The sequence below is a fragment of the Nycticebus coucang genome, chromosome 11 (genome assembly GCF_027406575.1).
Source record: "Nycticebus coucang isolate mNycCou1 chromosome 11, mNycCou1.pri, whole genome shotgun sequence".
Taxonomy (NCBI): Eukaryota; Metazoa; Chordata; class Mammalia; order Primates; family Lorisidae; genus Nycticebus; species Nycticebus coucang.
In genome coordinates, this window is record NC_069790.1 from 696,009 (window position 1) to 707,952 (window position 11,944).

General features: G+C 38.4%; 1 protein-coding gene across 7 annotated transcripts; it reads left to right on the forward strand.

Moving 5' to 3' along the window:
* The first annotated feature begins 3,821 nt into the window (after window positions 1-3,821).
* Window positions 3,822-10,661, forward strand: SEC61G (SEC61 translocon subunit gamma). 7 transcript variants are annotated; one of them, XM_053553762.1, is made up of 4 exons: window positions 3,822-4,005; window positions 5,835-5,934; window positions 7,745-7,847; window positions 10,369-10,661. In XM_053553762.1, the coding sequence occupies exons 2-4, from the start codon at window positions 5,841-5,843 to the stop codon at window positions 10,376-10,378; spliced, it is 207 nt and encodes a 68-aa protein (XP_053409737.1). In that variant the 5' UTR covers window positions 3,822-4,005; window positions 5,835-5,840; the 3' UTR covers window positions 10,379-10,661. The 7 variants fall into 7 exon arrangements, with proteins under 7 accessions (XP_053409737.1, XP_053409734.1, XP_053409736.1 ...); XM_053553759.1 differs by lacking the exon at window positions 3,822-4,005 and adding an exon at window positions 4,220-4,321; XM_053553761.1 differs by lacking the exon at window positions 3,822-4,005 and adding an exon at window positions 4,243-4,396.
* The last annotated feature ends 1,283 nt before the right edge of the window (window positions 10,662-11,944 follow it).

The following is an 11,944-nucleotide window of genomic DNA, read 5'->3' on the forward strand; positions in this document are numbered from 1 at the left end:
CCCATAACCTTAATTGTCATTAATTGTCCTCATATCAAAATTGAGTACATAGGATTCATGCTTCTCCATTCTTGTGATGCTTTACTAAGAATAATGTCTTCCACTTCCATCCAGGTTAATACGAAGGATGTAAAGTCTCCATTTTTTTTAATAGCTGAATAGTATTCCATGGTATACATATACCACAGCTTGTTAATCCATTCCTGGGTTGGTGGGCATTTAGGCTGTTTCCACATTTTGGCGATTGTAAATTGAGCTGCAATAAACAGTCTAGTACAAGTGTCCTTATGATAAAATTATTAGCTTTTTTTAAAAATCTGTGAACTTATTTTTAATAGTTTTAAAGTTGCTCACTATTAATCCTCTCAGCTCTATTATTTCTGCATCTTTTTTTATTGGCTGATTTTTTTCCTGTGTTAGAATACCATAAAGTGCTTATATTTCAGCCAAGCTGTAAAGGAAAGAAAGTGATGTCCAATTTCATATTCATCCAAGTCATTAAAATAGAGAGACAGGTATATTCAAACGTACATGAACTCAGGAAATACAATGTCCCTAAGCCCCTTTAAAAAATAAAGAAAATACTCAACAGTAAAATTTAACTGACAAAAAATTTTTTTTTTAATGACATTTAAAAATCGCGAACACTTTTCCTAACTCAAGTTTTCACAAAGATTTCTTAATGGGTTAACTCAACAATAGAAGACAATATTTCATGATTTTTATATTCCTATTTTCATAGGACCCACACTGTGTCCGAAACTTATACTTCCTTGTGATTATTTTTTAGGAAAAAAAGAAGAAAAGACAACAAATCCTCAGTCTTTGTACGAATTGGTGAAGACTGCCATAACAAAGTCCCAAGACTGGCTTGAATAGCAGAAACTTACTCTCTCTCACTGCTGGAGGCTGGAAGTCTGAGACCACCACACCAGCAAGGTGGTTTCTGCTGTAGCCTCTTTTTAATGTGGATATAGGATGCTCTTTTTCTCCCTGTATCTTTTTTATCTTCTTCCCTCTGCACAGGTCTGTGATGAAATTTCCTGACACCAATCATATTGGAATAGGGCCCACCTCATGACCCCATTGTAACTTAACTACCTCTTAAAGACCCTGTCTACAGATAGTCAAATTCTGAGGTCTAGAGGTTTGGGCTTCAACAGGTGCGTGTGGGTGACACAGGTCAGCCCGTAACATCCTCTATGCCTCAAATAATATAATGCAAGTGTGATTAGATGCTATGGTATTTCATTATTTAATCCCCGGGGAAGGTGATAAAGGTGTCTGAACTACCTGCCTTTTAAAAATAAGTCAACTTGTTATAACAAGGTATAACACATCACTGCCAACTGCTTTGTCTTGGGAGAAGTGCTGATGCTTCAGAAGCTCAATGAAAAGTATTTGCTGATAGCAAAGGAAAGAGTGCTGGGGTCTCAGTGTTGCTTAATGTTCTCCAGTCAGAGTGAAGAAGCAGTGGGCAGAATCCAGTTTCTCTCCATATTCAGAGGTCTTAAAAGTTATTTAAATTTTTACTAATAAATCTTATTTTGAGCAGTTGTAGGTTTACAGAAAAACTGAATAGAAAGTACCAAGAGCTACCATAACCCTTTCCATATGCCCTCTGCACGGTTTCCCCTACAATCTAATAGTAGTGAACACGTTAAAACTGATGTACCATATTGACATGTTGTTATTAACTAAGTCCATAGTTTACAAGAGGGTTCACTTGTACCTTTCTGTGGGTTTTAGCAAACGTCTCATGTCATGTGCTGCCATTGTAGCATTACACAGAAGTTTCATCTAAACTAAAACTCTCCTGGGCTCGACCTTCTCTCCTCTCCCTCCCTGACCCATTCACGGCAGTCACTGATCTTTTTATTGTCTTAACAGTTTTCCCTTGTCCAGAGTGTCCTGTTGCTGGAATCATTGCAGTATATACCTTTTTCAGACTGGCTTCTTTCACTTAACAATGTAAATCTAGGTTTCCTCCATGTCTTTTGATGGCTTGATAGCTCATTTCTTTTTAGCATATTCCATTGTTTGGGTTTATAACAGTTTGTTTGCCTCCATGTCTTAGCAAATTTGAATAAAGCTGCTATAAACATTTGTGTGCAAGATTTTGTGAGCATAAATTTTCCTGTCGTTTAAAGAAGTGCAGTTGCTGGATAGTATAGTGGACCATATTTAGCTTTGTAAATTACCTCCTGTCAGGGTACAGAACCTTACTTTCACTCCCAAGCTTCCTCATTCCCCTTCTCAATCTGTACCCTCAGAAACAAATGCCGTTACGATTTTTCCCACCATACATTAGTTTTACATTGTCAGGACTTCTTATAAATGGAAGTCTATAGTTACACTCTTTTGCATGTTTCTTTCACTCACCATGATTTTTTTAATTCATCAATGTTACCGTAAGTTGTTTCCTCCATAACCAATTACATGTGGTTCATTGTTACACTATACCTGCATATTTCTTCATTGTGACATTAGTTTTTTGGTTTTTATGAATAAACCTGCTATAAAAATTACTGTACAAGTCTTTTTGTTCATTCATTTTTATATTCTTTAGTAAATATCTAGGATTGGAATTGTAGTCACAGGATGGTATATGCTCAGTTTTATAACAAACTACTAAAGACTTCCGGGAAGGATTATACCATTTTACATTCTTGCCAATCATGTATGAGAGTTCTCCTTGTTCTATATTTTTGCAGATTCGGTGTTTTAAAATTAAAACCATTAAAAAATGATTTTTGGCTTATTATTATCCACCCTGGTCGTAGGTTGGCCATGTGACTCATTTTCAAGGTTAAAAACATCAGAATGGAACTTCTGAAACCATCAGCTACATGCTTCTCAAACACTGTTGATATTCCCAGCTGTCTGCATTGCATTGGTTCCACGATGGAATTCATATTCAAAAATAACAGGAATTTTTAACTTATTCATGATTTCACCAAATTTGCTTTGAAAAGTTTTGAAAGATAATCACAAGCCAAAATATGTGTTTGAAAGAATTGAGAGAAAATCAAAACAAAACAAAACAAAACAACAACCAAGTGACAAGGTGATCAACTTTAAAGAAACTGGACATTTCATATGTAACCTATACTTGCCTGCCCCCCCAACCTTACACTGTAAATCACCTTACTGGACCTTAAGCTCCAAGAAGTTATGACATCTGGCTCTTCTAACGCCATTAATCATAATGGCATCTAACAAAGTGTTATACGATGAAGGCACTCAATAAATCACTGTCAAAACAATAACTTATTCTGACAATATAAAATCATACATTGGCAACCTCACCCAGATGTCTGAGTTCATAATATTCTCAGAAAGAAATTAGTCAAATAGCACCTCCAGTGGTTCCCCATTCTCCGAGGAAAATCCTGTTCAAAAACGTGTACGGACAGTAAGTTAGTCTGCGAGATCACATACACGTAACTTTTATCACAGTGTACTGCGAAAACTGTTCTACTTTGTTAGTTATTTTTGTTAAGTTCCTACTGTGGCTAATTTATACTTTGAACCTTATCACAGGTGTATGCAAGTTTAGTATAAGAAAAACCGTTATGTGCAGGGTTCGGTAGCATCCGAGATGTTAGGCATCCAGCGAGGGTATTGGAATGCCTCCCCCAGAAGAGAAGACGATACGCATTTTAACCACCTCCCCACACGAGGCCTGAGCGTCTGCCAGGCCACACGATGGCCTCGAGTCCAGCACAGTCCCGCGATTGGAAGCGGAAGGTCACCGTCTGTGGGTGGGAGGACTATTCCAAATTGGGTCAAATGATTTGTAAGCGTCACTAGCACCAACACTGTGTACACACAGGAAGTACGTGCAGTTAGGAGGAACACGCCCACGCTGGGCCGCAGGACACAGAAAATCGTACAAGAAATTCACCACCCTCTGAAACAGAATCCCTTACCGCAGATTCACCCAGTTAGCTGCTACTAGTGAGCAGGCGCCGCGCAAGGGCGCAGGGACCTCGGGCTGAGAACGTGAGTAACGTAACGTCGGCTGGGCGGGTCCCGGGACTCAGCCCGCACGCGTAGGGTGGACGCCGCGCTCTAACCACGCCCCAACCTGACTCGCGTCACGGCGAGGCGCCGGCCTCTTCCGGTAGCGAGGCCAAGGCGCACGTCGCGCTGCTCCTGCGTACTGAGGTCTTCGCGTAAAGAACCAATTGGACGAAAGAGTGGGCGGGCTATTGTCAGAAGCTTGATTTCCGGTTCCGGGGGGCCTCGATTCGTCTGAGCCGGCGCTACGTGTCTCTGGCATCTTACGTAGCAGCTGGGCAGGTGAAACTTCCAGCAGGTGGGCACGGGAGAGCCGGGCGGCTGGGCTTTGGGGCTCGCGGAGGCCGTCTCCCTGGACTGCTGCGGGCGGGCGGTGAGAGGTCCGACCCTCCGGTCGCCGACGCACCCATCCGCACGGTCTCTGGTGGGAGAAAGACCCGGGGCCGCGGTCGCCCGGGGCACAGGGGCATCGGCGGCCCGGGGTCCTCCCGGTTTGGCGTCCGGGCCTGGGGTCTGGCTTTCTCGTGCGCATCCAGTAACTTCCGTGCGGTGGTCGGAGGTGGCGGCTTGCCGCCGCGATCCCTTCGGGGTTGCCCAGGAGGGTGTGTGTGGAATCCTGTCTTGAAGACAGCCCTGGCAGCACTCTCGGAGTGTAAAGTGAGGGTTGACCTAGATTCTGTCTGGATCGGGAGATCATGGTCTCTCCTCTCCTGACATTGAGTATGTTATTTTGGGTAGTATGCAGTTTTCCTCAAGAATGAATCCTTGCTTCCATCGTGACATATATGACTCTAAAAAGTTTAAGATTCTTCTATTTCGAGAACAAAATTAAGTGCAATACTGAGAAAACAGGCATTACCGTGTTTTTGTCCCAAAATGTTACAGAATTCCTAGCGTTTCCTATACAGTATTTCATTCGGTCGTCTGCTGTTCACCCTAGGCGAGGAGGCTGGGACTTAGAGAAGCTTAACATTTCATGGCCAGTGAGCTGGACCACCATCTTATCTGGCTGCTGTCCTAAGCCCTGGACGTAGAGTAAAATACAGCACAAGTAATACTCTGGCCTCATTATCTGCTATACCAGTGGCTCTTAAAACCGAGATTGGATGGCATTTCTTTTGGGTAAATAGATTTCTCAAAAGAATCTGTATGATGTTTACTTAAACGATGTATTCAAACCTAACGGTCTGGAGTTGAGCTCATCATTTCTCAGAATATGTATCTTTAGCAATTTTTTTGTGGTTTTTGAAAATTTAATATCTCTCTCTCTCTGTCCATCCCACACAATACACTGTTCTCTAAATGTGTTGCAGGGTCATGTTTCGGAACCGTCAGGTTAAAATCCATATTTGCCTCTATTCTAGGCTTTTGCAGCACCACAGTTAGCATTCAGTGTACTAAGCACTAATTTCTGGGTAGTTTAAAATAAAATGCAGGAAAGAATTATATCTCAACATTGTTGGTTCCTTAGCAGGAGCCATGAAAGGACTGCAGTGATTAAGGGCTGGATGTGTTGTCAGTTGTTAAACCTTTCAATAGAAATAGCCCCTTTTTTATATAATGAATATGTGATCCTAACATGAGTAAGATCTGAGCTTTTCTTATCGCGTTGGATCTGATGTTTTGCTGGAATTTATAAAAATAATGTCAATCTAGGCTTTGGGGTCTTGTTTTATTTCATGAGATGAAACTGACTGTATCAGGCATGAATTTATGGCTGGTCTCATTTACATGTTGATATAACTGAGCAAGTCCTTGCTATATGATAATACCAATGAGTATCTTTTTTCTCTTTTTATTTTGTGAAACAGGCAATCATGGATCAAGTAATGCAGTTTGTTGAGCCAAGTCGGCAGTTTGTAAAGGACTCAATTCGACTAGTTAAAAGATGTACCAAACCTGATAGAAAAGGTAATAGCTTTAACATGAGACAAAAAATTAAATCTTACCGTTTTCTAAGTTTTTTTTTTTTTGGAGGCAGATCCTCAAGCCGTTGCCCTGGGTAGAGTGCTGTGGCGTCACGGCTCACAGCAACCTCCAACTCTTGGGCTCAAGCGATTCTCTTGCCTCAACCTCCCAAGTAGCTGGGACTACAGGCACCTACCACAATACCTGGCCTTTTTTATTTGTTTATAGCTATCGTTGTTTGGTGGGTCCGGGCTGGATTCCAACCCGCCAGCTCTGGTGTATGTGGCTGGCGCCTTAGCCACTTGAGCTACAGGTGCCACGAGCTGTTTTCTAAGTTTTTAATTTGATTCACATCTTCTTGATTAATAGTGATTGTATTATGTTCATTGACAGTTTTATTGATTTATTTTGCTTTATTGCTTTTTAAAATTGTCATTTCTTCCTAAATTTTCACTTTACAGAGTTTTTAGTATCTCACATATTTCCACTTTGGAGAATCTTTGGAGTCCTCCCTGCTCTGCCCCCACCTAACAAACAAAACCTCAACATGATAGGAATAGTATAGTTGTTGGTAGTCTAAAAAGTTTATTTTGTTATATATCACGATTCGTGTGTTAAAAAGTGCACCAGAATTTGTATATTTTTGTGTATTCATTGACTGAGGAATATAATAGAGAATATATGTAACCTAATATATGAATAAATATAATAAAGAGTAGTCTTGCTCTCGTGGAACTTAGAAACTTAGAATCTATCAGGGAAGACCATCATAACCAAATGATTGAAATTTGTTGATTTTTTTTTTCAATTATTGAAAATAATTGAATTTTTTAATTACTTCTGTGGTATTACAGCAGAAAACTTTGGCAGTACTTAATTGGAGGGCTAACCAAGTCAAGAAGTCAGGGAAAGCTTTTCTGAGAAAATAACATAAAATCAAAACATTACCAGAGTTGGAAGCCTTTTTATAAAAATTGTGCTTAACCCAATTTGAGTTTTTAAGCTTTATTTTTGGCTTTATCATATGATCATACATTATATGATCAAATATACTGGGTCCATTTATAATGTACTAAAAATGTGTTTCTGGGTGGTGCCTGTAGCTCAACGGAGTAGGGCTCTGGCCCCTTATGCTGGAGGTGGCGGGTTCAAACTCAGCCCTGGCCAAAAACTGCAAAAAAAAAAAAAAGTGTTTCTGCTTTTATTACAATTAAAGTTATGTTACATTAAATAATTTTTTTTTTTTTTTGAGATAGTCTCACTTTGTCACCCTTGGTAGAGTGCTATGGCGTCATAGCTCACAGCAACCTCAGACTCTTGGGTTCAAGTGATTCTCTTGCCTCAGCCTTCCTACTAGCTGGGACTACAGGTACCCGCTATAATGCTTAGCTATTTTTAGAGACGGGGTCTCATTCTTGCTCAGGCTGGTCTTGAACCAGTGAACTCAAGCAAGCTATTCACCTCTACATTAAATAATTTTTGAGAGAAATATTACCTGTTCCATCCATGATCTTTTTTTTTAAAATTCTTGTTAATTGCTAAAAAGATCAGATGTTTTCAGTGTTTATTGATGAGCTCACTAGCACAGACATGCATTATGTCTATGTTTCCTTAAATACCAATAAAATAGGGAAATTTCAGGAACCTGTCTAACAAATTTTTTACTATTAGTAGTCTCAGAAAAAAATGATGTATCTACTTATCAGGATAAATGTATGCTAGTAAGTTTGTTTATATTACTGGTGGGGTTTTTCCCCCATATTTTCATTGACAGTGCAAACAACTAATGTGAGCTTTGTGTTTTTAAATGCAGAATTCCAGAAGATTGCCATGGCAACAGCAATAGGATTTGCTATAATGGGATTCATTGGCTTCTTTGTGAAGTTGATCCATATCCCTATTAATAATATCATTGTGTAAGTAAACTTTTTGAAATGGACTATTACCTAGAATTGAATGACAATTGAAATTGTATGAGTTTACAGTTAGTCTGTTTCATCACTACACAGATGTACCTCTTGACTTTCTAGGGCTATTCAAGTCTGCAACTCTGTGAGCTGGGCGCTATTGTCTATAATAAATAACAGTTTTTGTGTCACAAAAGAACAATTCAGTGACGACCCAGTATACAAATCCAAGACCTCTTTATGTTATATCTTGTCAGTTGTTAAAGTGCAGAGGAAATGCTGCCCGTGCTAAAATTACTGTTGTGATAGCATTCTCACTCTGTATCAGACCCCGTAGATTCAAATCCTTTTTCTTATTACTCAGTAGCTGTCATATCCAGGAGCAATTTGCTTAGCTTCTCTATGCCCACTTTTTTCGATGAGGATAATAGTTCTCACTTATACTGAAGTCATGACTTCACCCTGAAGTCATGCAGGGCCCTAAAAATAAATTTGGGTGAGAACTTAAGTGGAAGTTTTTATTGTAATGAACCATGATACTAATGGGAAGATATACTCTAAGTGTTTTAGAGAGGAGGAGAAAAGTCTGAGAGCATTAAGATCACTTTATTCTTTTCCAAATACTTTTGCTTTTTTAAATTCATTACAAGTCATTGTGACACCTTATTGGCTTTGAGTAGTTAGAGTAGTCAGATGGGTAATTCAGTTTAGTATAAAGACCTGGGATTAGTTTCAGTAAATTTACTATGATTTTATATTCATTCCATCTCTCAGCCTCATCTGCCATTTGAAGGTAGTGGTATCTGTTTTAAGGAGTGGTGAAGTTTGAAGCAATGATTTTTAAAAAGCTTTCAAACTATAAACCTCTTAAATACTAGGCATTTTATCACTGATTCTGGTGAAGATGGTCTTTTCAATGACAAGTGACTGAATGCATATTGTCTGTCAGGGCCCTTCTCGCGTACATGGTGCTTTTGCTCTTCTTGTACCCCGATTCTGACACAGGACAGGCTTGACTGATATGAATGTTTCTTTAGCTTGGTATGAAATTAGTTGCCTGTGAGAGTCACCCTTTATTGTTCTTAGTTTTATCCCCAACATCAAAATGTAAGCCTGTCTTTTCCTTTTTTTTCTTTTATTGCTATACAGACATCTTTCAAATTTTGTCCCTAGCCTTCACTTAGCACTGTATTTTTGTCTCTCTGGTCAGATATTAATGCCTGTCTTCAGTGATACTTAGGTATGCCTGTCTTTCATATTAGATTGTGAGTTCTGAGGCACACCTATTTTATTGCATACGGTATATCTTCTATAGAACCTAGGCCAGCCTTCTTGCATCCATTATAAGCACTAAGTGTTTGTTGAATTAAGTGAACATCTTCATGTTCTTTGCCTTTTTGTAATGGTGCTGATGGTAACAATAACTAACATTTCCTGAGAACTCTCTGCATGCCGTCCTGCTTTATGTGAGTCAAGTCATTTAGTCCCCATGAAGGACCTGAGGTGTGGCTAGTAAGTGACAGAGCAGCATATGAAACCTTTTGGAAGCTATTTGCGTAGAAAGCTTTCTTTTCTAGTTAAAAAATTGCTTTAGTGTTTGAGTTGACAATCTGTCTTTAGATATTTTTTACTTTAAAGGCTAATTAAAACATTTTGGGAGAATGGCTACAGAAAACTTACTCTTTTCACGTTATACTATAAACCATAGCTATGTAACTGAAAGAAATCATTTTCTTCCCTACTTGAAAGAGCACACGTCACTGTTTAAAACATTTTGAGGTAATAACAAGGGAAATACAACCATAGGCTTCATTTTCATTAGCTTGAATCATTACTTTTTTTTCTTATATTTTTTTCTTCTTTTTTTCTCTACAATTATAGCACTCAAAGTTAATATCTACAGTATCATTTAAAGGAGTTATTCATTTGCTGGTGTTTTAATTACAGAATACTATTTAATAACAAGCAGATAAATTACTTCAGCGTTAAAGTACTCATAGGTATATATTCAGGAATAATTTTATAATTTTCATAGAGTAATGAAATTATTTTTGTTTATTTGACATAATAGTACTAAAAGTATATCTGAGCCTACAATTTTAATGTTCATGTTTTTAAAACTTAGCAGTTCTGTAGGAAAGGTGTTTTTGTTTTTATGATTAAACCAGATTTGACTGCGGTAAGACGTGTTGGTTAGAACCCGTTGTGTTTGTCTACAGTCTGTATTTTCAACTGGTTTGTTGACTGTATATGTAATTGAAAAGCTTCTCAAGTAACCATCCTGTCATGTAATTCATATTTTTTGTCGTGTTCAGAAAGGCATTATGCTACATTGTTTCAAAATGGTAGTTCCCAAATAAGCATCGTAAAATTTAAAATACATCAATGTGTCTTTCTTTTGTGCTATCTTGTGATAAAGTTAGGTGTGATTCTCAAATAATTAGTCTTGAGTCCTTAAGTTATTGCATTTCAAATATTATTAAAATCCTATACATGCTCAGAAATGACCATTTTTTTCTTTCTTTTACAGTGGTGGCTGAGTTCGTTTTGGAAGAATGTTTTTCATCTTAGGGACTGGTGAGCAGTGAGGGTTTGAGAAGCTCATGGAGTAAAACTTTGCCTATGTATTTTGTCATGTTTTTCTTCCAAGATGTTTTCTATTCCTGAATTAAAATAATTTCAAAGTATTTTTAAATAAACATCTTTTTTCATCATAGATATAAAGTATAAATATCACATTTTAATGATGGAAAATCATAGATTCCTTATTTCTTTCAGCATTTTGGTTTATAGGAGAAATTAAAGGGCCTGGTGAAAGATTAATGCTTTCTGAGTGTTCCGTCTTTGTCTGTCTATGCTGCTATAACAAATACCCTAGAGTAGGTAATTTATAAATAACATAAATTTATTTCTCGTGGTTTTGGAGGTTGAGAAGTCCAAGATCAATGCACCAATAGGTCTTGTTGTCTGGTGAGGGCACCATTTCTCTGCTTCTAAGATGGTCCCTTAAATGCTGTGTTCTCACATGGTAAAAAGGGCCAAAGACTATGTGAAGCCTCTTTTATAAGGGTCTTAATCTGTTCAGGCCCAGTGGCTTACACCTGTAATTTTAGCACTTTTGGAGGCCCAGGCAGGAGGATCACTGGAGGCCAGGAGTTTGAGACCAGCTTAGGCAACACGGGAAGATCCCACCTCTACAAAAAATTTTAAAATTAGCTGGGCATGGTGGTGTGTGCGTGTTCTCCTAGCTACTTGGGAGGTTGAGGCAGGAGGATCACTTTGGCTTAGGAGTTTGAGCTTATAATGAGCTGTGGTTGTGGATTGCAGCCTGGGTGACAGTGCAAGACCCTGTTTCAGTTCAATCTATATAACTCTTGCTGTATCTCTATTGAGAGGGTCTTATTCACAAAGGAAGTGCCCTCATGACCTAGTCACCTCCTGAAGGTCCCATCTCTTAATATTACTGTGTTGGAGATGAATTTCAACATGAGTTTTGAAGGGACATAAACATTCAAATTATAGCATTTTGTATCAGGCAAATGTTTTCCTTTGGTTGAAGAGGAAACAGCAAGTAAAAGGTGGACAACACAGTAATCTCGTGGAGCGTGAGGGCAGATAGGAGTTTTGTCCATAAGCAGTTAAATTGTGAACAGGTAGTCAAAGTTAAGGACGTTTAGGTGTTGCTTGAAATAGTCACTGTGTCATAGAGTTTGCATTTTATGAAGAATTCATTGATAATCTGTAATGAAAAGGGGACTTACCCTTTTTTCTCCTTGGAAAAAAAAAACAAAACCCAGGAATTTAAATGTGAAATAGTTTATTCTCCCTTTTAAAAAAGTGGTTGCATTATTGTAAATCAGTGTTTATTTATTGAACTTTATTTCCCTACTTCTGATACATTTTTCAAACTTGTTTAGCAGAACACATTTGGGGTAAATGTCTCCTGATTTTTAGTGAATAAGGTAGGCGAGTGTCCAGTATGATTGAGCAGAATTGCTTAATTTTGAGATCCATGGTTCAGCTGGTGGGTTGGAACCCAGCCCAAGTCTGCCAAACAACAATGACAACTACAACCAAAAAAACAAAACAAAACTTCTGGGCATCGT